The following is a 25,953-nucleotide window of genomic DNA, read 5'->3' as shown; positions in this document are numbered from 1 at the left end:
TGGAACCCAAACTAGACTCCGTAACCGAGAAAGTCAATCTGCTGTGCGCAGACTTCCGGAAGATGTCGGAGAAAGTGGCAGTGGCCGAAACGGGCATTGGGAGCCTCCAATCAAAAACAAAAAGGCTTGAAGAACAGGTCGCCACACTCACCAAAAACCAGACCGATATCGTCGCTCACCTAGAGGACCAGGAGGGGCGGGCCAGACGCAACAACATCCGCGTGGTGGGGGTCACGGAGGGTATGGAGGGGCCCTCCACGGACTGGTTTATCGAAGACCTGATATTGAACCATTTGAAACCCAAGTGTTTGTCCAACTTCTTCTCAGTCGAACGGGCCCATCGAGCGCTCGGGGGATAAGCCTGGGGCCCCCTGCGTACTATCATCGCCCGCATTCTGAATTTCAGAGATCGGGATACCATCCTGCAAGCGGCACAGATGTCTGGCGATCTTCCCCTTCAAAATGCCACAATCCGCTTCTTTCCGGACTTCACTCTCCATGTACAGCGTCAGAGAAGGTCCTTTGATGGTGTGAAGAGGGCTCTCCATGAGCAAAGGGTGAAATATATGATGCTCTTCCCTGCCCGACTCAAAATACTGGACGGCAGCAAGGCGTACTTCTTCGAAACACCGGAAGAGGCCAGTGGCTGGCTGGAGGGTTGGCGGACAGTGGGCAGGAGAGGTGGGTCAAACGGAGCCAAAAAGTGCCGAAACAAGCAGGACCCTTCGAGTGAGGAGAGAGCTACGCCTGGCAGCTAGAGACATGAGCAGAGCATGATTAAGTGATCTGGGGATGGTCTTGTGTTCGAGCTACTTTCTCTCCCGAATGTTTTAAGGACCGCCCAGGCTCCGATCTTTGGGTGGGGGACACTGTCCGGAGGAGCCTCTCGGGTCCTGGGACTGAACTCGTTCGCACAGATTTGCAACATCGTAACGTTTTATTAAATGGATGGGAGATTAGTCTGTTTTGTATAATTCTGCTGGCTGGCTGCGGGTTCATGTCTCCACGCTAAGTTTGACTTTGGGGCTGATGGGACGACAGGCACTCTGCAAGTTTGGGAGGTTGGGGACCCACCGGGCAGGGAGGCAGGGTGTTGGGTGGTGGGTCTGTTTTTGGGGTTCGTACGTTTTGCTCTAGACCAGCTCAGACCGTTGGCATGCAGCTTTTTGCCTGGGGACGCAGTGGGACCGCGTGAGTATCCGGGGAAGGGACGCCTCTTTGACAGGAATGGGTGTTGCGGCTAACATAGTCATATGGACGTGGAACGTGAATGGGCTTGGCAATATAATTAAACGCACATTGATTTTACAGCCCCTTAAAAGGCACTCGTCTGTTGTGGTCTTAATTCAGGAGTCACATCTGAGGGGTAACAAGTGTAAGGCCCTGGACCGCTTTGGATATCGCATGGTGGCCCATTCGGGGTTTATGTCAGGATCACGGAGGTTGGGCATCCTAGCCCGCAACACACTACCCATGACAATCTCGGGCAAATGGTCTGACGATGCGGGATGCATGGCAGCGATAGCGGGTAAATGGGAGGGGCGTACTGTGGTGCTCTGTTCCTGCTATATCCCGCCAGGCCTGCACTCTTCGACCTTCCTGCGGCTGGGATCATTCCTAGCCGATTTCCCCTCTGGGATCCTTCTAATTGGGGTCGACACTAATGCAGTTATTGATGCAGACCTGGACCGTTCTAGTACCGGGTTGGGCTGCAGGGGAGAGAGGGGTCTGGACGGCTTTGATACGGCCATGGGGCTTAGCGACCTGTGGCACAACCATAACCCTTCACACAGACAATACACGTTCTATTCAGCCAGACATGGGTCCTTCTCACGACTGGACTATCTATTCACCCGCGCTGACCAGGTGGGAGACTTTGACGCACCCCAGATTATGGCCCGTGGGATCTCCAACCACTCCCCAGTCAGCGCCACTTTAAAGGGCCTGGCGACCAACAGGCCGTCCTTCCCACGGATAGATCCGTGGTGCCTGGGGGAACCAGACCCTCTGGGGATAAGCTCCGGGAAGGTTCCAGTCTTTATTTCGAGGCAAACAGGGGATAGGTTGGCTCTCACATAACATTGTGGGAAGATTACAAGGCGGTGCTGCAAGGACAGGCTCAGGCACGGATCGGGGCCCAGAAGAAGAAGAAATCCATACAGATTACTCCACTGGAAAACGAAATTGAACAGATGGAACGCGAGGTTAGCATCGCCCCATCTGTTGACCTCCGCCACAGATTGTTACTCAAACAGCGGAAGCTTCGAGCCCAGGCTGAGGGGAGGCAAGAGCCTACGCCCTCGCCACACAATATCGTATATATGACGTGGGTGACAAGGCCTTGAAACTCCTGGCGTGGCTTGAGCGGTGGGACAGGGAGCGCTCCTGGGTAGCTGAGGTGCGCGACGAGTCAGGGTCCCTGGTATCCACAAGCACGGGCATAGTGGAAGCCTTTGCGACCCACTTTGAAAGGGTATATTCCCCGGTTTGCACCAGGAAGGAAAACTACTGCGCTGAGTTCCTACGTGACTTCGCGCTGCCCACGCTTTCTCATGACCAAAGAGACCGCCTGGATGTGGACCTCACGGGGGAGAAACTGGGGAGGGCTCTCAACTCCCTACAATCTGGGAAAGCGCCGGGACCCAACGGGCTTCCAGTGGAAACATACAAACGACAGGCGAACATCATCATCAACCCCCTCCTCCAGATGTACTCGGAGGCACGCGAGTTGGGCAGGTTCCCAGCCGATCAACGTGAAGCCACGATCGTGGTTATTCATAAAACGGGGAAGCTGGCAGACCAATGCTCTTCGTATCGTCCGATCTCACTCATCAATGTTGAGGCCAAACTTCTGGCCAAAGCCCTGGCTGACAGACTGGTGACTGTTCTCCCGGACTTGGTGCATGTTGACCAGTCACGATTTATGCCCTGTAGGAGCACCCGCCACAACCTGAGAAGTCTGTTCGGGGTACTCTATATGACCGAAGACGTGGGGTGCACGCAGACTGCATTGATGGCATTGGACGCCTCTATGGCGTTTGATAGAATTGAATGACCCTATCTGTTTATGGTGCTCCAGAAACTAGGCTTTGGCCAGACCTTCTGTAGCTGGGTGCGTCTGCTCTATGAGCACCCTACGGCCCGGCTGAGGGTCAATGGAGCTGGGTCCAGAGCCTTCTCTCTCAGGAGGGGCACCTGACAGGGTTGCCCTCTGTTCCCCCTCCTTTTCTCCCTAGCCCTGGAGCCATTGGCTCACTGGATCAGGAGGGACAGATAGTTCTGGGATTGGCGCTCACTGACGAGTTGGAGGAGCGTATTGCTTTATACACCGACGATATTGTGCTCTACATGGCCAGACCATACAACTCGATAGAGCAGGCGCTACACCTCTTCGGGCTATTCTGCAGCTATTCTGGCTACACAATCAACTGGGCGAAATCTGTGATCTTCCCATTGTTAGGCCCTCCCCCTCGGATCCCCACTAGGTGTCCCGCGTCCGTGGTGACCGACTGTTTCAAATATTTGGGGATCTATGTCACGAGAGACAAGGATGAACCCTTTGACAGAAATCTAGATCCCCAACTGGCTCGCCTCGGGATAGACGTGAGTCACTGGAGATCTTTGCCTCTTTCCCTCATGGGCCGGGTGACATTATTTAAGATGCTTGCGCTGCCGCGGCTCTTGTACATCCTGCAGAACACTCCATACCCCATCCCTCCGGGTGTATTCACACAAATATCGCAGGCGGTGCGGACGCTGCTGTGGGACGGGGGCAACCCAAGAATAGCGCTACCCAGGCTCACTAGAGGGTATATGATGGTGGACTGGTGCGTCCAGACGTCAAACTATATTATTGGGCCTCACAGCTCCAAGTTGTCAATGACTGGGTATACACGGACGGTTCTGAACCAGCCTCCAGGGTCGATAGACTGAGCATGCCTCGGGGAAATTGCGAGACCCTTCTCTATACCTGGAAAGTGCGGAAGGAGTGGCCTGAACACACAAGGGTGGTGGTTCAATGCTGGACGGAGGCAAACAGATTCCTGGGATGGACCCTGGGATGGACAGATAAGCTGACTGGCAGGACCCCTCTCTGGCTCGGAGATCAACTGAGAGAAGTGACACAGTTGACGGGCTTCAAGGGGTGGAAGCTAATAGGTATCGAATACTTAGGGGACGTTTGGAAAGAGACGGCCCCTCGATCCTTCGCATACCTCCAGAAGGAATACGACCTCTACGACTCACAGCACTACCATTACATACGTCTTCTGAAAGCCCTACGGTCACACATAAGCAAAGACGCTTCACTTCTGGAATATTCCCCCATGGAAGATAGACTGTTATTAGACCCCATTCTAGAAAAGCCCACATCCAACATCTATTGTAAGCTTATCAACAACATGCCGGACCCTCTGTTGGCGCTTCGAGCAACTTGGGCCTGGGACATTGGCACCATTGAGGACGATGACTGGCAAGATGCCATACAGAGTCCGCTTGAAATTGCAATTTGCTCCAGGTTCCGATTAGTACAGCTAAAGATACATCGCATTTACTATCCCCGCACACACCTCCACGCATGAAGTAGGAGTCAGTTGGCCCTCTGCCGGAGGGGTTGCCAAGGGGAGGGCTCCTTTTATCACATACTGTGGGAATACCCCGAGATAGTTCCCTTCTGGACTAAGGTCACGGACACTATGTCTGCGGTGGTGGGAGACACGGTCCCGATGGAGCCAAAGTGGCTGTTGCTCATGATCAAAGGGGATACTGGCTGGTCCATATATGTAGAGCTTTGGCAGCGGAGGCAGCGAAAAGAAACATCGCCAGGGTTTGGGGGTCACGGACATCTCCGCAATGTGAACTGTGGAGGCGAGACCTTGATTGGTGCCAACAGGCCGAAGAGACTATATACAAAAGTAGGGGCTGCATTAAGAAATGGAGGAAAGCGTGGGGGCCCTGGTCGAAATACAGAGAATCTGAGGCGGGGGGTCAGGGGTTTGATTACAGTAATGACGTATCCCACTGGTGTCCTCCTGTGTCTTTATTGGTTAAATGTACAGCTACACCCTGTCATGCCCTATGGATACTATCAGTCTTTGTATGGTCTTATGAGCTATGTTAATAAAAAGATTAATTAAAAAAAAATACATCCAAACTCAATGCAAGAAAAAAAAAAAAAAAAAAAAAAAAAATCAACCGAAGGAAAGGAGTCTATGCCCTGCCTTCTTGGGTGGGCCCGGGCACCATGGTTATCGACCAATCCACCACCCCCCACACGCTCTACTGCTTGGAAAAGTGAGACGCCCCACACCACGTACCACACCACGACCAGTAGTTATTACTACATTATTGTCACTGTTCTTTTTTTTTTTTCCTTTCTTAATGCCACCCTGGCACTGTTACCACCCACGCACACATACGCGTAGGACATCGGACACAGCGGGCCACCAAGTACTACATGGGTCCCTTAGGGACGGGCAACCCTGCGGGGGAACGTTACGCCCCTCCGACCCCACACATTTGGTTGTATCCTCCTGGGGTCCCAGATCATTGCACTAACAAGCTCCTGGTTACACTATATTGCCTCACGCTCCACATAATCGGAAGGCCTTCCTACAGCTTGACCAGTTTTTTATACAATGCTTAACCAGACATGGCCTGCCCAAAGTGGTTGTAGGCTGCTTGCTGTGGATTCACACACTAGTTATACTTATGTCCTTGTTAACCTCTACGCTGCCGGCCCGACCAGGGTTGTAGGCACCATGCCGTGTTTAACAGCGATTGCCTTCAATAAATATTTTTGAAAATCAAAAAAAAAACATAAGGTGAAGTCTGTGCTCAGGTGCAATGTGGGCTTTGGGGGTGGTATCACAAGTCACCTTGAAGCAGAGCATCTAAGAAAAAATCCTTGCAACTTTCATACCCAATACTAGACGGCAGCAGTGTACACAACATATGATGTAACATGCCGCAAACTGAAAAATCAGCACACCTAGAAAAAATGTACAACTGTCTAAACAGTACACAAAATATAACTTGAGCTGCACAGGTGAAACCTGCTTTGTAGTTCTCACACATGTGCTAGCACTTTTGATCTCCTTAAGTTGGGCCCTGCCTACATGTGTAGATGCTTGTGTGAGATAAACCATTTAGTTATAGGCTGACACACATTTTGTTGATGCAACTGGCAGCAACTCATTTGTTGCGCCAGAAGTAAGACCTTGTTGTTTAGCATCTGACATAATCATCTCTTTTTTCGAACTTAACACCGCCTAATTTTCTCCTCAGTGGAGTCAAACCACAAGAAAGGGCAATTTTATCCTTCTCAATGTTCCATCTTTACAGCCTTAGTGGAGTGCTCAAACTTAGAGAGGGGGACCTTGATGCTAGAGCAGTTTTGTATCACAGCAAGAGGAGTGAAAAACAGACCAAGGGGTGCTATTAACCTTCCAGATTATGAGAATCCATAACATACGGATATCAGATGGTAACCTGTACCACATTCAAATGTGGTGTAGAGTGCTCTCGCTAATGGGAAATTCATAAACCATGCTTTAAGGAGTGGGGAACTTCCCTAAGAAAAGCTCTCATTTCAAACATGAAGGCGCTACTATTTTTAATGTACAGGCAAAAAAATCAGCTATAAACTATGAGTAGACTAGATTAGCTTAAAATTCTTAGGGCCCCATTTAGGGTTGAGGAAACTGAAAATCCTCCTTTTTCTAGAAAAAAATCGCATACAATCCAATGGCTGTGTTTTTTACACAATACGAACCATGTGGCAGAGGAAAGTAGGCCTGTCTATTCCGCTACTTATTTTGAGTTTCCTACAGAAACTGGAGGATTTTCATTTCCTTCCAAACTCTTTAAAAAAAAAAAATAATAATAATTTTAAAGGTCTCTTGTTTTAAAGCAGAGGTTTTTACCTTTTTGGATCACCCTCTGGGTCAGTGGTGACGACGTGGAATTCTATTCAATAAGCCTAGGAGCAACAATGTCTCTTCTATGCCCATTATTACAGTCACTTGGATGTTTTATTGAGTTTTAATGTTATGTTCCCAGTTTTACGTGGTGTTTGATTTGACAATCCAGGTTGTGTTTACACACTTAAATTGCAAGGCACTCGGTAACCTTTCATAGAGTAATAAAAATGAATTGTGGTGCCAGCTCTCTGAAAATTCAACTTAATGCATATGCACATCAATGAGACAAAACGGAGACACTGCAAAAGTCACTTTCAATGCTCATAGCTGCAGTTTCTGCACAAATGTTGTGAAGTTTACATCAGTAGCCACTCTACTGTTACCTAATAGCCTCTGCTGCAATTCTGGCTACTGGAATTTACTTGAAATTAGCCTTCGAAAATACTCCACCATACTTCACCCTTAAGGAGGGGACATTACCTAAACCGTCATTTACTTCGAGCAGGGCACTGTATATCAGATCAGGCCCGCTGTCACATTTACACTATGATCAGCAGCACAGGGTCTGCAATACAGCACGAACCACAACCGATCAGAGGAAGGCGAGGTAGGTATCAAAAAGGAAGCCTAGGGTATTCACGGATTTAAATCTTTGAATATTATGGCCATCGATGCAACGATGATACACAACCCCTAAAATAAGGCTGGCCTCGGGAAAAATCATTGCAATTCCCAACGTACCGTGACAATCAATGGCAACAGATTTGGAATATTCATCATGCAAGATAAAATCTATCCTTGAGTGGCAGAAGTACATATAACTATTTCGTGTACAGGACAAAATCTTACTAATATAGAGCTGGCATTTCATGGCAAAAACTGTTTTTTCCATGAAAATTATGAACAACTGTTTTGATCGATCTTATTGTTTTCAAATAAAAAATTGTATTTCATAGTGAAACGTGTATATTTTCAAGATCTGAAAAACCGATATTTGTGGCCAAAACAAATGCATTTTTAAATATATCGTTGCAGCTGATATTTAATCAATAATCACTTCTGCAGTATGACACAATAGAGTGTAAGATTGCTGTAATTGGTCTGCTATGCAAACTTTCTATGGGATGTTTGTAAACTAAGCAACAGTGGTACAGCTGTATTAATCTATACAATCTGAACATTTCTGTTCCCTATAAGGCCTGAGATTGTAATATTTGTATCATTTAATTTTTGTCAGCCTGCTCCTTCCAAAGGTGATTCTCAGTCATTACACACTGGTCGCATTTCATAGGACAGAGTCTTCTTCGAAGGGCCAGGAAGGATGTAAAGATGATGGGAAGGGAAATGTAGAAGTGATAATCCTATTTAAAATGATAAGCCATGTAAAATGAAATTTTCGGAACTGCCTGTAACACCGGTGGACATGTTTAGGGAAATTGTGCAGAACATGCTATTTTGCAACCATTTTCTGAAACATCTCATGTGGTGGTTGAAAACCCAACACAAACTGGACGATGAAACTCCCAGGGCACACCATGGACATACTGGAATATTAGTATGTTCTGAATGCCTCATAGAAACTGCAGCTTTTTAGAACATTTCCCTAATAATTGTTCTGTAAATACAATATTTGGCCTCATTGTTTCAAAATGATGTTTTTAGGGGGAGAGCCCTTTTTTACTGTTATGGAAAGCCAGGATGGATTGTAGGACTTTCTCTGTGCAGTTTGGGGCAGGAATTTGGGGCCTCACCACTTTGAAAGAGCACCATCGGCCACTGACATCATGGCAGCAACACAGAGCACTCCTCTCATATACGGAGCAAGTGCAGCATGTATAGCAGCAGCCGGCATTTCCCTCCAACACAAAGAACTGGTACTGCACGAGACTAGCATGGCAAGCTTTTCTCACACACAGCACAGTGCAGAGGGGAGCAGTCAGCTTCCCTCCGATATATTGGATAGGCACAGTACACATCACACACCACACACCACATGTAAACACACGCTGTACCAGTAAAGCCTTCTTTCAAAGAATAGGGGTAACATTAGCATGAGCAGTGGAATGCCTCCTAGCACCACACACACACACAAATCAAAGGAAGACATCCTCAAATTGCATAAAACAGATCACATCCCCATACCTGCAGCGTCATGCATTGTAGCATAATATACATGGCAAATGTGGAGGAAGAAAAGGTGTGCAGGACACAGTTGATATGTGCTCAAGTACTGTAACAACACAGCAATTCACCAAAGCCCACCGTAGGGCAAACGTAAAGTAGTATCATACTAATCACTCATCGTAGATGACAAAACTCTCAATCTCAGTTCAAGGTTAGAAATCTTCTACCTGTTGATGTGCTCCTTCAATATAATACGCAGCTGAAAGTCCAGCAAGCAGCAGCAATAAAGACACAACGAACCCCCGACGGTGCCATAACCTACAAAACACCAAGAAACGTAGTTAGTTCCGTGCATCCACTTGTGCTCTCTAAATATTACACTCTGAAAAACAATAGCAAAAGACAAGCATCTTCAAGCAGGACTGCAAAGAAATCATGTGTGCTGCTTCACGGATTACAGGTCTAGGATTGGGAACACGGTCAGCAGTCAATGCATATAGAAACATACAACATTTAAAAGAGGCTTCTAAACATGTAGCTAAGATCACTGGCACAGTCTAGGAGCTGTTTGATGCTATCCATCACAAAGACTGGGTTCCAAATCAGGAAGACGAGATGAAACATGAACATTTTACATGGGGCTCAAAGGATGAACCAATCTGGTCATTCAATATGTGCCCTGAACTAATTGTGCCAGTAATAGGCAAATCTTAAGAAGTATTTACTTTAAATATGGTTTTGGTTGAATTATTTAATCATGTGCATTTTCAAGATATTGCTCTTTTAATATCAGACATAAGGCTGCTTGCAAGGACTCGACAAAAACCTGCGTAACTTGTACTTTATAGAAAGAAAGAAAAGATAACTGTTTACCAGACACCTGCTTTAGAAAGGACCCTCCCTCGCCACCATCCATCCAAACCCCACCCTGGAAAATATCCTCCCTCTTTATTATGCATGACTTTACTGCAACTGATTTAATACAAGTAAAGCCGAAAATAGGTTATGGATAAAATGTCTCATTAAGTAAACGCATTCTTTGCTTGAATGTACACATGGAGGGTTAATTCTGAAACTCTGCCTCAGGAACACTTAAATACCCAGTTTCAAGCGCCAGGACAAAATTTCGATATATGAAGCAGGAAAATTATCCAATAACTCTCAGAATACAATCATTTCACACACACTGAAAGAATTATGAAGGACAACAAAATGATATACATGTATGATGTTAAATAACGACCATGGGGTCATCAAAATGTTTTAATTCAGTATGCTCCACGTTGGGTTTACAAAAAACTTTAAGTAGCAAAGAAGGCTTGTAGGCATGGAGAAATGTAAGGAGAAATGTTTATTAATTCAATCAACACTCAGTCAACACCTTCGAAATAAAAGTGGGAGGAGTCCTCAGGATCGCTTTGTTGCAATGAAACAATACAACAAGAAGCATACTAATGTGACCGCCCATAGTTATGAGAAGGATGCATTCCTAGGAACAAGCTTCCTCCTGAAGGTGTCTGAATCAATCTGACCAGAACCAAGGTGAAATCACAAGAAACTCTGGATCATCTAACCAGAGGGAACAGCATCAGCAAGACACCCAGATGATGTTTGATAATCTCATTGGAGGAGAGGAAGCTGCAGTCCTCACATGGAGCTTGGCACAAGGACCACACTGTGGTCGTGGAAGTCTCTGGAACCCTCAAGCATTCCAAGATAGTTCAGGGGAGAACCCATATTAAAGAAAGGGACCCAACTCCCCCAGTTACCTTTTCGAAGCTCAGGTGAGAAGTTTTTGATTATGGTGTAGCAGTGGAACTTTTAGAGCTGCATAGGGATGCTGCAGAGTCTGATATATTGATGAAGACCCATGTTGTGTCATATTCAGTCGACACTCCGATTATTCTCTCCTTGGATGGGAACCTGAAGGTTATCATCAACGTATGATGCGGGATCCAGCACTGGATTAACAGTTATTGTCTCGTACTAACCAGGACCTTCCAGGATCCACGATGGCTAGTGACCTTACTTTACTCTTGCACTATAATCCGCATGGCACTAGGACACTCTCTCACCTGGGTGCTTTGAGAACACCACCTTATGAAAGGTAACACAGCGGTAGGAAAGCCCCTCAGCAATACTTCACTTGTCGGACATAAAAATGACCCTTCATCTCCAGCTGATCTCCAATCTTTTCCGGGTTAATAAACAAATGAAGGTCTCAGTTTTTTCCACCTGATAAGGCTGAAGGCAATCCAACAGCAGAGTACTCCATGCTATCTAAAGGCCAGGAACACTTCGTGTATGTACACGCGCTCGATAAACAGTACATCAAATTATCAAACATTTCACTGCTAAGATGGTCAAAGCAGAAACAAAACTGGATTGTTCGAGTACTTTATGAACTGCTCTTATTCTCTGGAAGGGATAAAAGGATGTGGTATTTAACCTATACAGGTGACTGATACAGGCTGGCGCAAAAATAGCTTTCGAATGACTTTGTATTAGATTCTGCTAGCAACTGAAACGCATGTCAAACATTTTATGGACGGCTGAGGTTAACGAGCAAACCAAGACCGACGTGGACATTGTACCTGCAGTCTCAAAAGCGATCGTTTACAATGACTGGGTCCACAGGTCGGACTGCTGCCACGGGGCACATGGAAGTTACAAGGTAAGGGCAATCTAATCCGTGCAACACAGAGCTGCGCCCTTTCTCGGGGAGGAGGTAGGTTTCAGTCATCGCGTCGCATGGGATGCCGTCCCCAGCATGAAGAGGACCCACAAGGGTGCCCGGAGCTCCACCCGCCCTCTACTCTGGCCCCGCAGAGGTGCTGGGCAGGGCTCTCTAACCATGGAGTGATTAACAGCAGTCTGGACGTCGGCGGGCTCTTTTCTTTCAGGAGCAACTTAGTCAGATTTTGTATTACCTCACAGTTAACACGCAGGCCTGTCCTACTTACATATTCAATAGGAGAATCCACGGTTACGTTCAACTAAAAAGGTCACGTACATAACATCTAGAAATAAGATCAATCAACAGAACTCGGTCAAACTGAGATGCAACAAACAAACAAGCATTGGCATAGCCAATAGGTCTCGCCTTTGGGACCTTATAAGTGTTTAGCCATGCAACAGTTGCGTAACTAAATACTTATAAGGTCCCAAAAGCGAGACCTATTGGCTATGCAAAGCGGCCGCGAAAGTGATCGCGATCAAGCATCAAAGCGGCCGTGCGGCCGCGAAAGTTAAAGTAATCGCGGGAAAGCGCGGCGCGCGCGCCCGCGCAAATGCACTTTAGCTCTAGGCTGGCCCGGTAGCACTTTTTGGAGCCCTCTCAATAAGTCTCGCCAGACCAGCGCATGCGCTGGGTCAGGCGAGACCTAAAAAGCAGAGCAACCTTTGGTTGCAATATCAATGAGTCTATGCTGTAACGGATATGAATGAATACGTTTGTCAGTCACTTTTTCTGAAGGAGAAAAACAAAGCTTCGACTCACAAATAAGTTAACAGATCAGTGATGAAGTTAAAGCCATTTTCCTGAAATGAAGAGCCACAGCTGGAGAACACAGGCATGGGGCCCAGTCACTGCTCAGATGGGAAATCTAGGCATTTCCTTGGCAGTAACCTGTGTAAGGAGTCACAGAAGCGAGTCATGTGCTGCACTGAAATTTCAGCCATTGCTGGGCAAGGGGCTTCGAAGGCCACTCGCCAGGTAACGACTCGGCAAGTGCTGTGTTCCAATGTGCAAGCACGGGTGATTCACCTGGGCATCTCTCTAAAATCTCTGTAACAAGCAAGACCCTATTTTCAGCTAAGTGCTACTAAAAATGCTGGCCTTGAAAGGTAGACGCAGAGACGTTTTAATGCATGGGCAAAGTGGGCTCTGGCCCAGGGCCCCAGCCTTTCAGGGGGCCCCCTGACAGAGTCAGCACTATTCTCCAGAGTTTTGCCCTAATGACCTTGAATATTTCTAAAACAGATTGTTTTAAATACTGTTTTCCTTTAATTAATTTTTTTATGTACCTTATTTGTGAGTCTAGTATAGCCACTTTGCAGAGAAATGTTGTGTTTATTTTTCATGCAATATACATAAAAAAGTTTTTTAGATCAAAACAAGGCCTTACATATAAGAAATGGGAGGGCGTTACAAAGATTATTTGCAGTAATATTGCTGAGCTGCTGCTGTGTTACAATATTGAAAACACACATAACTATCCCTGAATATTGGATGTAAACACATTTAGGGCCTTATTTATGAGAAGTGATGCATGGCTGTGTGAAAACAGGGATGCGTCACTTCTTAGTGCACCCTCCTTGCTACATGATGGATGCGTCATATTTACTGTATGAAGCATCATGTCGCATCATGTTACAGATATGTCAGTATTTCTGACGTATCTGTAGGCGCAAAAGTGATGCATTGCTGGGGTGTGTCTGAAAATAGACGCAACTCCAGCAATGTGTCCTTTCACATGGGGCTTGCCTGCGTCAGTCTTACACCTGCTGTGAGGTAGGTGTAAGATATTGAGGCAATGGCGTCCTAGAAGTGGCGCACTGAGTTCTCATAGATTTCAATGGGCCACTTCTACAAGGCTTTTTGCGGGGCAACACCCACCCTGCATACATTATACCTGGTGCAGGTATAATGTGGTGCAGGAGTTTCAAAGTGATGCATCAGCCTAGATGCGTCACTTTGTAAATATGGAGCAACATGGCACATTTTTTACGCTGCCGGTGCGTCACAAAAAGTGACGCACTTGCGGCATAAAAGTGAAGCAAGGCCTCATAAATAAGGCCCTTAGAATTTGAACGAGTGTTCCTTTGCACTGTCAGGGACCTAATGAAATGAAATAGTGTATTTAATAAAGTGCGCAACTACTCAGACTAGAGTGTCCTGGCGCGTGACAGCGGGAGGAAAACATGCGTAAAAGAACCATCAGTTAGTAAAATCCAGGTTTTTAAGTTCTTCCTGAAAGAGAGTAGGTCTGTGGTTAGTCTCAGAGACTCAGGGAGGCTATATTCCACAATTTTGCGCCTAGAAAGCCGAGCGATCTGCCTCCAGTGCGGGCACAGCATTTTTTAGACAGGAGGGCTAGGTTGGCATTGGAAGATCTTAGGGGTCTAGCTGTTGTATAGCGATTAACGCGCTTATTTAGGTAGACAGCTCCTAAGCCGTGGAAAGCTTTAAAGAAGATGGTCCTTGCTTTGAAGTCGATCCGTTCTTTTATGTGGAGCCAGTGTAGAGACTTGAGAATAGGGGTCATACTAGATCTGGGTTTAGGTCTCAGGATGGCTCTGGCCGCCATGTTTTGTACTACTTGTAGGCGCTGAATAAGGGATTTGGGAAGATCAAGGTACAAGCTGTTGACATAGTCAAGCTTTGATGTCAACAGAGCCTGCATCACGATCTTTCTGCTCTCAAGCAGCAACAGTGGCAGGAATATTTTTAGCATCCTGAGTATGCCAAAGCAAGCGCCAGTTAGATTTTGGATTTGAAAGCGCATGGAGATTGTCTTTTCTATGACAATTCCTAAGTTTTTTACTTTCTCCGTTTCCGCGGGTGGGGATGGCAGATCTTTTGGCCACCAAGAGCTTCAGTCAGAAGTTTCTGGATTACCAAAGAAAACAACTTCACTTTTGTCAGGATTGCATTTCAGCTGATTGATCTTAAGCCAGTTAAAAACCTTTGTGAAGCAAGACCTAATCATTGCCCCGTCAAAGTTGGTTCCTTTTTCACACGTAAAAATCAGCTGAGTGTCATCAGCATAGGAAACAATTTTGGCGCCCTCTTCCTCTACTAGAAATGCAAGGGGGGATAGATATAGATTAAAAATGGTAGGACTAAGAATGGAGCCCTGAGGGACACCTACATTCATGGCTGGAACCGGGGATGAGAAAGGGGGAGCCAGATGTCCTGAGATCCATTTGCCAAGAAGGATGACATCCATGTTAAGGCTCCTGGATGTTAGCAAGTCTCTCCAGGAGCCTCTCAATTGGGACCGTATTGAAGGCCGCCGACGGATCGAACAGTATCTGAACAGCCTTGCCTCCCTGGTCTAGCTTACCCTTGAGATATTGAGTCAATTCCAGCAGAGCGGACTCCGTACTGTAGTTAGCCCTAAAACCGGAATGGGACACATGAAGGAGCTTTCCATCTTCAATGTGTTTTTGGAGGGCCTTGTTTACATGCTTCTCTAATACTTTGGAGAGGGCCAGAAGAAGGGAGATTGGCCTGTAGTTGGCAGGGTCCGTCGGTTTGGCGTTAGTCTTTTTTATCAGTGGAAGAATCTTAGCATTCTTCCATAATTTCGGCATGTTGCCTGAGGAGAGGGTAGCATTAAAGAGCTGGTTTACAGTGGGGTTTATGGTGGAAGCTAATAGGTTCAGGATATTCGCTGGACATGGGTTGGTAGGAGAGCCAGACTTAATGCTTTGGAGAAGGGTCAGTGACTCTTCAAGCTGAAACTCAGGGAAAGCTAGTAAAGATGGAGGATCCAAGAGGTGAAATTTGCTATTAGAACTAAGGTAGAAGGTCAGTTCTTCCTCTGAGATGTTAGTGAAGGCTTTTTCGATCACGGGGATCTTTTTGTGGAAGAATTGAGCTATTTGCTTAGAACATTTTTGCGTGCATGGCCCTTCCTTTGTGCCAGCTTTCGGGGCGTTAAAGGATTTAACTATGCTAAAGATTACCTTACTCTTATTTTGGGCATTTTCTATCTTGGTTTGAAAGAAGTTTTTCTTAGCTGCCTTCACGAGAATCTAATGAGCTTTTAAGTTGTCTTTATACACCTTCCTGTCCACAGGTAGATAGGATTTACGCCATTTACGTTCCATTTTTCTACAATTTATTTTGCTAGATCTGAGGGAATCGTTAAACCATGGAGCTGGTGGGGGTGAACTCCTTAAGGAGCAGGAAACAACCGGTACAGGTGCATCAATGTTAGTTCGGAGCCATGAATCTATTGAGAGGGCGTCCGAGTCGGGGCAGCCAGACAGCTCCAGTGAGGAACGACCGAGGGCGTCTGCTAACATCGGGATGGATATTTTATGGAACGTCCTGTAATTAGGGACCCTCTTCCCTGCAGAGTTGGGAATGACGAATATTAATAGGAGGTGGTCAGACCAGATAATGGGAAGAGGTAGGTTTACTGATATGTCAAAGTTGTGAAAGATTTGGCTAGGGTATGGCCCTTCTCATGGGTGGCCGAAGAAATAGATGGAAACGTGTTGCAGGCCTGCAGCGTCTCCAACAAGGAAATTGGTTGAGGGTCTTTTCCATTGTCCATATGTATATTGAAATGTCCCAGAATAAGGCAGTTGTTGTATTTTAAGGCCAGGGAGGTGGTGGCTGTATTAAGCGTAGTAATAACATTTCCAATTGCACTGGGTGATCTGTAAATTAGAAAAACAACTATGCTATGATGGGGGAAAAAGGTACAGTCGAAGTCTAAGGACTCTGTGCCCTCAATGTTTTCCATTGGGATGGGAGAGCAGTCTAGTAATTGATTAAAATTATGGCGACACCGCCCTCTTACCACTCGGTCGGTCCCTCCTAAGGATTTTATAACCCGTAGGGATGGCCGAGGTGATAGTAGGGTTGGAGGCTTCAGACAGCCAGGTCTCAGTGAGAAATAAAAGATCAGGCTGTTCGTCTAAAAGTAGACCATAAATGTGTGGTTCATGCTTTTGCATAGAGCGACAATTCAAAAGGGTGGCCTTTAAGTCCTTTGTTTTCTTATTGTTTTTACACTTATTGTTGCATGGGAGGATCTTGGGTGTGGGTTTCCTGGGATGGAGGAGAGACCAGTTGCACTTATTGCATCAAAAGTCTACCTCCAAGCTCGGATCAGCCGCTGTACACTGACATAATGGTTGCCGCCTAAGGCTAAGCAGTGTTTCCCTATTGTAATATAGTGGAAGAAACTCACCGGAGGGGAACTGGGCAAAATGGCCGGCGCCAGATGCCTCCGGGCGCAGACGGGCTTGCCTTTGGTGCACCTTCGACGCGCCGGCTGCGCGCCCACTGCGAGCATCCTTTTGCACCAGGAATATATAGACTAATGCCTATGATGCAAACTGGATCGCTAACGCAGCTGAGGAAGTGGAAACTACGTGGGTGGAAGTGAGGAGCCTTATAGTAGCCACAGCCCTCCGCACAATCGGCGTATCAGCCGCGGCGGACCAGGACTGGAGGAAAAGCGAGATGTGAATCGAAGCAGCTGAGGAGGTGTAGGCAAGTAGAATCAAGTAAAGTGCAAGTGCGCATAGGTAGGAGAAATTGTTAAAAAGCACAGAGTAATTCAGCCACACATATACAATTTAAAAAGTATTAAAAACCTAGTAGCAGGGCAGAAAACACTAAAGCCTACCGCTGTCAGCTGCGTGCATCCGTTTGCATCAGGAATATATAGGCTAATGCCTATGATGTAAACTGTATCGCTAACGGAGCTAAGGAAGCAGAAACTGCGTGGGCGGAAGTGAGGAGCAGATAGTAGCCCCAGCCCTCCGCACAATCGGTGAATCAGCCGCGGCGGACCAGGACTGGAGGAAAAACTAGATGCGAATCGTAGTAGCTGAGGAGGTGTAGGCAAGCAGAATCAAGTAAAGTGCAAGTGCTCGTAGGTAGGAGAAATTGTTAAAAAGCACAGAGTAATTCAGCCACACATATACATTTTTAAAAGTATTAAAAAAACTACGAGCAGGGCAGGAAACACTAATTCCTACCGCTGTCAGCTGCATGCGTCCATTTAGATCGGGAATATATAGGCTAATGCCTATGATGCAAACAGGATCGCTAACGCCGCTGAGGAAGTGGAAACTGTGTGGGAAACAGGGGCTCAAATTGGATCATAAATTCAAAGCTGTTCTGAACAGGGGCCCCCAAAATATGTTTGGCCCAGGGCCCCCAAAATCCTTAAGATGTCCCTGGGTAGACGAAACTGAATCCATCCTTATGCGGCAGCATTAGTAAAGAATTGTAACTAGCACCCGATACAAAGAAATCTGGCAGAAGCTTGAAACCATGGCTGCATTATCATCTAATTGATGATTACATGCAATCGGCGGCAATCTTTCCTATTCGTCACGTTGTACGGGTTCACCCGATTAATATTTTCACTCCAGGTCTAAGCATACTTGTAGCAGGGACTGACAAGGAGTAACAAAGGGAAAGGCACTTTTCAACGGTTTAAGCTCACCTTGGAAGATGAGGAGGGACTCAAGTAATCTAACTGGTAAACATGTTAGTTTAATGAACTATTCGCTGGGCCATGAGTTAGTCATCTGAGGCTCTTCTGCTGGGGAAGGGGAAAGGTGGGTCTTCTACGTTGTGTGTTTACATATCATTGAGACGGATGGCATGCATGGCGACACATAAGGGATGGCAAGGTCCTCAGACTGCTCCCCTCCCCTATCAATTTATGAAAAACAGAGCTCTTGGATTTCACTTCATAATGAACCCAGAGGATCCCAATGACATTACATTTTTAATTCTGTAGATAAAATAATGTGATTAATACTACCGCCACAATTTGCTTTGGAAATTAATGTGGTTGCCGTTGTTCTAAATGTGCTGAATCAACACCAAGAGTCACTAGTATTCAAGCACCTACATCGCTCCTCAGTGTATGTGAGAAATAATTGATAAAGGTAGCATGGGACTCGGAAGAGTCTCCCTCTGACTTCGCTTCAGATTCTATATTTATATAGAAAGAATGCTGTGATGCCCAGATCGCAGATGACGAATCAAAACGGACGAGAGTCTTCCTGAAAGACTTTATACAGCATGGTTTAGGGATCTAGGAATCTCTTACTGCTGTAACAGAGGATTTGCCATGGTTCCACGCACAGGAGTGGGTAGGGGGACGAGGGTAACTGTACTGTTACCAGATGTTAGAAAAAAATTAATCAGCATGACATTCGATGAGTGAATAAAGCAAACAATCTATAGATGCTAATAATATACGTGCAAAGGATATAAAACCAGCCAATTCACGTGATGCCACTATATTGGATTTGGAATCCAATTCTTCACACAGGAGAAACAATGAAGACACTGCTCTGCACCACGAACAGTAGGAGATTTGAAAAGCTTTCTGGGTGCCATTTTACTCCAACCATCACATTCTGGGGTGTGCAGCCTCTCCGAGACACATTCTGGGGTGTGCAGCCTCTCCGAGACACATTCTGGGGTGTGCAGCCTCTCCGCGACATAACTGGTTTTTAATCACTCCTTTGGTTGATGGGGAGTGGTTTGTGGTGTGAAACAGTGAAAGAAGAGCGGGAGGGGCAGCCCCATGTGCAATGGGCAATCAATAATGGGAGAGGTCTGTCATACAGTGCCGTCTCTAAATGTGATTTCAGGATCAGGGGGGCAGACAGTGTGCCACAGATAACACTGATGGGGCAACCTACTACTTACTACGGTATGTGGAGAAGAAAGGTCTCAACATTTGTTCTCCTTTTCACACCGCACTTTTGCAATCTGTGTTAGACATTTTATATTACTTTTATCCTCAAATCTTTTGAAAACTCTCACTGGTGTATAGATCACACAATTCATTTCTGTCCTCCTAGACGCCCTCTTTTCATTCTGTCTTGCACATACTTCCTTGCATCTCCATCACTTCACCAATCACCGCACACACAAAGCACTCACTCACCTGCGCACATTGTATTTGCTTTAACCGTCGCCCAATCAATATTTTGACAGCTGTGTACCTCCTTCACACACTTTTGCATAGCATCACAGATACAACTGCTACACCTGACCATTGCTCTGTGTGGCCTGCAGGGAGGCAAAGGATTGGATGAGCACGAGAAACTTGCACAGCACTCTGCCTGAACTCCATAGCTCTCAATCGCAGCCTATTGTAAACACCCACCCCGACCCCGAACTAACACAGATGCACAGGAGTGACTTTTTACACTACGCACTATCCACGAGTGAAACGCTGCACGAACAAACTACAGAAACACTTCATCCTGGAAAAAGCAAATACTCTCAGGAAGTGTAAGAGTTAAGTAAAACATGAAATGTGAAACAGGAACATTGCTGTTTCCAGGCTAAGTGTAGTGTCTGTTTTTTGCTTGATGTGGCTGTTGCCGGGGGTGGGGAACAAGGGGAGGGTGGGGAAGGGCCAGGACATTTGACTTCAGTGACCAGAGAAAAACGCCAGGTTTCTTTCTTAAATGTACTCAAAGTAAGTATCTTTCCGCAGGTGTTTTTCTTTTTGTAGGAAGAACAACAGTTTTCAAAAGCAGATTCTAGTATGGGTTTGTGTGCTGGATTCATTTTCAAAACAGTCTCCTCCACCACTCAAATGTGAACCATATGTTGAGGCGGAGCAACATTGTGCTTTTTCAAAATCCTTGATTCAGCCACAATGGTCCCAAGTATCACTAGTGGCACTTTAGTACTGGGCCGCTGGGGCGAGAATGACTTTGTATTCACTTGAGAGGATTTTGGCCAAAGGCCTGTTGACCATCTGTAACTGTTACACTAGGGTGTTTAGTCCCGTTTGATGGAGTTGCAAGTTAGGATCACCACTATGTGGCACATTCAGCATCTGGACCAAATGGCTTTCCATTCATGACAGTCTACACACCTCACCCATACGCACATAAATGATTGGTGGAAGACCTTGGTAGGGTGTGGAAAGCTTCTTCCCAGCTCCAAGTTGTTCAACGTGCCATGCCCTTTTACCAAAATTACAACAGGCTGCATTCCACAAGATCCAAGGTCTTCTTAGCCACCGGTCTCTACATCAATGTACAAAATAGAATATATAGGATCTGAATGAATGAATGAAATGAAAAATATTCTTATATAGCGCATGGCTACCCGGAGGCATCCCAGCGCTGCGGAGAGGCATTGAGGAGAAGGCAGAGTTATGGAAATAGCCAGGTCTTCAGTTGTTTGCGGAATGACAGGAGATTAGCTTCCTTACGGATGGAAAGAGGAAGGGTGTTCCAGAGTTTCGAGGCGTTGTAGGAAAAAAGGCGATCTCAGATGCATTCCAGAGATGAATGGTTAAGGACTGACTTGGTGTTAGATTACCAAGAACGGAAACTAGGGCTTGGCTGTCAGCTGCACGGATCTAACCATCATGAGTGGAATGTCAGCAATGAAAATAGGAAAAAAAGGCACTTCCAGGAAAGGGAGACAGCACCAAAACATTTAAAGAAAATAAAAAGAAGAACAGCACCATCCAAAAGGTGGAAACAGAAATCGTGTCCTGTCCGTTAGGTGGGAAAAGAAGTAGTAAACACGGAGGGATAGTTGGTGACATCAATGGGTATAGGGTTCAAATCGATAACTTTATTTACTTATATATTTATGCGTTATTTAAACAGGGCAACTTCCTCCCCAAATGGAGACTCTGTGCTTCTTTAGTTTTGAAATAGAGAGCTTAAACATGTGGTTTTAAGGCGTAAAAAGCAAGAGTTTTAAGGCTTTACTAAACTTTAATAGCTACGGCTGCAATCTGATTTCTAAAGGGATCAGGTTCTACTATTTCGCTCCTTGTGTTCAAAACGCTCTGCCGCCCCACTTTGCAGGCTTTTAATCAGGGAACTCCAAACGTAGTGTTGTTAAATGATCTTAGCTTTCTCATGGAAACACATATCTCAAATTTGTCCACAAGAAATTTCAGAGCTGTAACATGAAAGATGTTGTACATTAAGCAAGAAGTTTTGAGAAGAAAGAGTTTTTTCCCCACTGGAAGCCAGTGAAGATGACATGTATTCTGAGATAGAGCAAAACTGTTTAAGACTTAAAATGGATCTTACTAAGGCCATCTGTATTTTCTGTAGGTGACCGAAGGATTTTTGTAGAACAACTAAAAAGGCAGAATTGTCATAACCAAGGCGTAATTGAACAAAAGTGTTTGCAAACTTAACTTTATGGGCGATGGAAAGAAATGTGTAATAATCAAAATAGGAGGGAGAAAGAAGGGCATGTGATCCGCTCAGCTTCTTTTTTCTCAAGTATCAAAAATATCATATGGAGAGTGGATCACTAGTCCTGAAAAAACCAGGGTATGCAGTATCAGTACTGTTGTGTACTGTTAAGAAACCCTCATTCACGTTTTTGCAGGTGGATTAAAGCGGTATATTTCGATGCTCCGCTCTGTAGTTAGCAAAGTGACAGCATCATCATTGGGTTAATAAAATGCTTCCTCCGCCCGGAGGTTGTCCCACTGGTTATTTCAGTAGTGATCGTTGAAAAAAAAGGAGAGTGTTAGTGTATGGTGAAGTGTCGTGTGGTGAAATATATTAAAAAACTTGTAAAACCAGTATGTACCTTTAATTAGACTGGGTTCGAGATGGTTAAAAATTACTCTGTGTGCACGAATTAGACTAGTTATGGCCAGCCCCCTAATTGAGAGGGCCAAATAAAATCTTCCTAGACATTTTATTGAAAACATGAAGGTCATTCTGTCGAGCTTGACGAAGTTCTGACCCATCCACAATATTATTGCTTACAAAAGGGCTGATAGTCCAGTAGAGGGGTTTGTTGGGTGATCTTTCAAATTGATAAGTATATTTGTATCATCAACGTTAAAATAAACCTTTACATAGAACTACTCGAGTAAAATGGCAGGTGGTTAGAATAGTGTTAAAGAATAGAGGAAAAGGTGCAGATCCTTCAGGTACACCCTAAAGTAATGGAATTAAGCAGAACAGAAGTGACCTAGTTGAATAGGTTGCGTTCTTTCCATAATGCATTATTCTAGATTTGCAAAGGGTTACCTTCTATGGAGAGACACTTAAAACGATGAACCAAGATCTGGTGGTCAACAATGTGGATTATGTTGGATAAATCAAGGAATATGGCAAATCCTAAACTTCAGTCATCCACAATCCATCTAAGCTCATCAATACCAGATGTTAGAACAGATGTGATTCTGAAATTGGCTGTAACCCCGTTTGGGTCGTGTCCAACATATTGTTATGCTGTTAATGCAAGAGTGAAATTGTGTATAGAAACAACTTTCTCCATTAGTTTTGCAAAATAGGGAAGGAGGGAAATTGGTCTATAATTGGCCAGATCATCAGGGCCAACACAGTTTTTTTTATCGAATCAGGTTTTATCACAGCTTTTTTTTTTTTCCAAACACGATAATTTGAGAAATCATAGAAGAGATGGTGGGGTCAAATGATATCAGGTGGAGAGTCAGAAGGTTTATCGGTAGGGATACGTGTAAGTCAGATAACTGGTTCCGTTTATATGGTACTTTAAGCAAATAGACTATTGAAAGTGAAAGTGAAGTCAAATTAATTAAAATGCTTATAAATTCAGTACATTTCTACCTTAATAATTTTACCTTGTTGTCCATTTCAGGTTTCGCCTACGCAGCGCGCATGCGCTGCACTGGAGAACCTTTAGCCGCCGCTTTGCTCTTTTTCGAAGCACATACTCGTGCTTGTGGCGGCATCCACCATGCGAGAGTACGCAGGGGCGCGCCACAAGCACGAGTATGTGCTTACAAAAAGAGCAGACTGGGCGCGCACGCACGCACCACTCCAGGGCTTGTTAGGTCTCCTGCACGCGTTGTTAATTAGCGCGTTCGCCAAGCTCGGGGTGCCGGGAGCGGAGTGTGACCAGCGGTTCTTTAAATGGGTATTCGCTTCGGTATATCATGCTCTATTTAATCCCTCGATTCTATCGCTCATATTGTTTCCCCTACCTTCTACATTAAGCTGAAAAAAGCACTCTGTCACTTTTTTCTTCGTAGTCTGGTTTGCACCTTTAAAATAAATACTGAAGTTACAAAACTATTGCTACTCAGAGGGACAGTATCTAGGAATCACTTATTGGCATTCAGATACCCCCAGCGTTTTTCTTCTTTTCTTTTTTTTTTGGAAAGACCTTTATTTAGAGATACAAGTACACAGCTGACAGCCTACAACCCTGCGGGCCGGTCGCGGAGGATATATCTATATGTCGCTAAATCACACAGCCCTTTGCCGTCAACCCGGGGGTACGGCGGCGTTTATGGATGCGGTTGTACCAAGTTTTAAAGAAGGATATTGCAGGTCTCAATTTCTCTTAAAACAACTATACAGTAAAGACATGGTGCCTTGAACAGGCATAAAGGTGTGGAACGATCAATTCCCCCCCCCCCCACCCACCCCCCTTAACTACCGGTCAACACTGTGTGTACCGCATGCATTCCACGTCCCAGGGCTGTGGCCTCCGCGTCTCTCTCCTAGCATTTAGAGCAACAAGAGCGGTGGAATTCTACACATCTCCGGGGTCATCCTGCACGACGGAAGGAGGCTCGCAAATGCCCCCCCTAAAATCATTCCACCTGGACCACACCTCGACCCACTTACGGGGGCCCCCTCTCGCCACGTACACAGTCTTTTCCTGCAGCATGCACCAGTCCATATCACTGTTCCATTCTGACAGTTTGGGTGGAATAGGACTTCCCCAGAGCCTGGCTATATTCCTCTTCGCTACCATTTGCCAGAGCGTCACCCAGAGCCTCCCTTTTGGTGGCAGGTCCGTTGGCTCCCATATATTAAGGAGACACCTCTTAGCCTCCGGGCGAAGCTCCACCTCCCACACCTCCTCCATACACCGCACCACTCTTCCCCAGTACCTCTGAATCTTCGGGCAGCCCCAGAACACATGAAAAAAGGTACCCGTGCCCCCACACCCTCTCCTACATTGTGCTGTGTCCACCCTCCCCATTGCGTGGAGTCTCGTGCACGAGATATAGACTCTGTGAAGAGTCTTCAGCTGAATGAGCCGCAGTCGGGCTGATATCGCGACCTCTCGCGGGGAAGCCAAGGCGTAAAGCCACTCCTCGTCATCCATCTCTAGCTCTTCGGCGATCCATTTGTCTTTAAGGGGAATGAGCATATCTGGAGGGTTATTGATGAGCTTTTTGTATGTGAGGGATATGGCGTGTTCCGGGAGGTGTCCATCCAGCAACCTATCTTCAAGCGGGGAGGCTGGTGGCAGTTTGACCTCCGCAGGGATATTGGCCTGTATGGAGTGACGTACCTGCAGATATCTAAAGTATTCGGTGTCCGCCAGCTCATATGCTTCTTGCATTTGGGCGAACGTGCGGATCCCTGTAGGGCCCCAGATGTCTTTAATTTGAGAGATGCCGATCAAGTCCCATTCGCGGAACCCCTTGGTGCGTCCCAGATTACCCAATGTTTCAGAGGCCCAAAGTGGCGTGGCCATCGTGAGGGCCCCGGACCAGCCGAGCTTCTTCTGAGCGATGTGTCATATCTGCACCGAGTGGAGCGTGGGTCCGGTGAGTCGGCGCCTACCTCGTCTCGAGTAAAGTGCTATTTCATAGTTCCCCCCAGGAAGCAACCATCTGTCCATACCGTAGGCTGGATCGTTCCCGTCTCCGTACGTCCCCTGATTAATCGCGGATAGGTGGGCCGCCCAATAGTATTTACGGATGTCGGGGAGAGCTATTCCGCCGTCGTACCATCCCAGCGTGAGCTTGGCCAGTGATATTCGGGGTGACCCAGCCCAGAGGAAGTCGCGCAACGCGGCTTCAATAGCAAGGAAGTAGCTATTCGGAACCAAGTCCGGGTAGTTTTGTAGCGCGTAGAGAAACCGTGGGAGCGCTAGCATCTTAAATAAGGCTGCCCGGCCCAGCAAGGACAGTGGCAGGTGCTGCCAGGATTTTGCCTCACTCTGGAGCCGGAGCAGCAGCGGCTTGAGGTTGCGCTCGTAGAGCAAAGCTTTATCACCGGTGACGTACACTCCCAGGTATATGAACCCTTCGTCTGCCACCGTGATAGGACACGTGTCTGGAATCCGTGGAGGGTCCCCACGCAGGACATACAGATGTGATTTGGCCCAATTGACACGAAATCCAGAATTGCGCCCAAAACTTGCCAGTATGTCGAGTGCCACAATTATCGACCCTCG

At 46.2% G+C, this 25,953-nt stretch overlaps 1 protein-coding gene across 6 annotated transcripts in view; it reads right to left on the bottom strand.

Annotated features, from left to right (window-relative positions):
* Positions 1-25,953, bottom strand: part of VMP1 (vacuole membrane protein 1) — an 810,872-nt gene that overhangs the window by 643,407 nt on the left and 141,512 nt on the right. For all 6 annotated transcript variants that reach the window (XM_085649403.1, XM_085649406.1, XM_085649404.1 and 3 more), the window contains one exon: positions 9,272-9,362. In XM_085649403.1, coding sequence (XP_085505529.1) covers positions 9,272-9,362 — 91 coding nt within the window. The remainder of the gene's footprint in view (positions 1-9,271; positions 9,363-25,953) is intronic.

Source organism: Triturus cristatus, chromosome 3_2 (assembly GCF_964204655.1).
Source record: "Triturus cristatus chromosome 3_2, aTriCri1.1, whole genome shotgun sequence".
Taxonomy (NCBI): Eukaryota; Metazoa; Chordata; class Amphibia; order Caudata; family Salamandridae; genus Triturus; species Triturus cristatus.
This window is presented reverse-complemented; position numbering and strand designations above follow the sequence as displayed.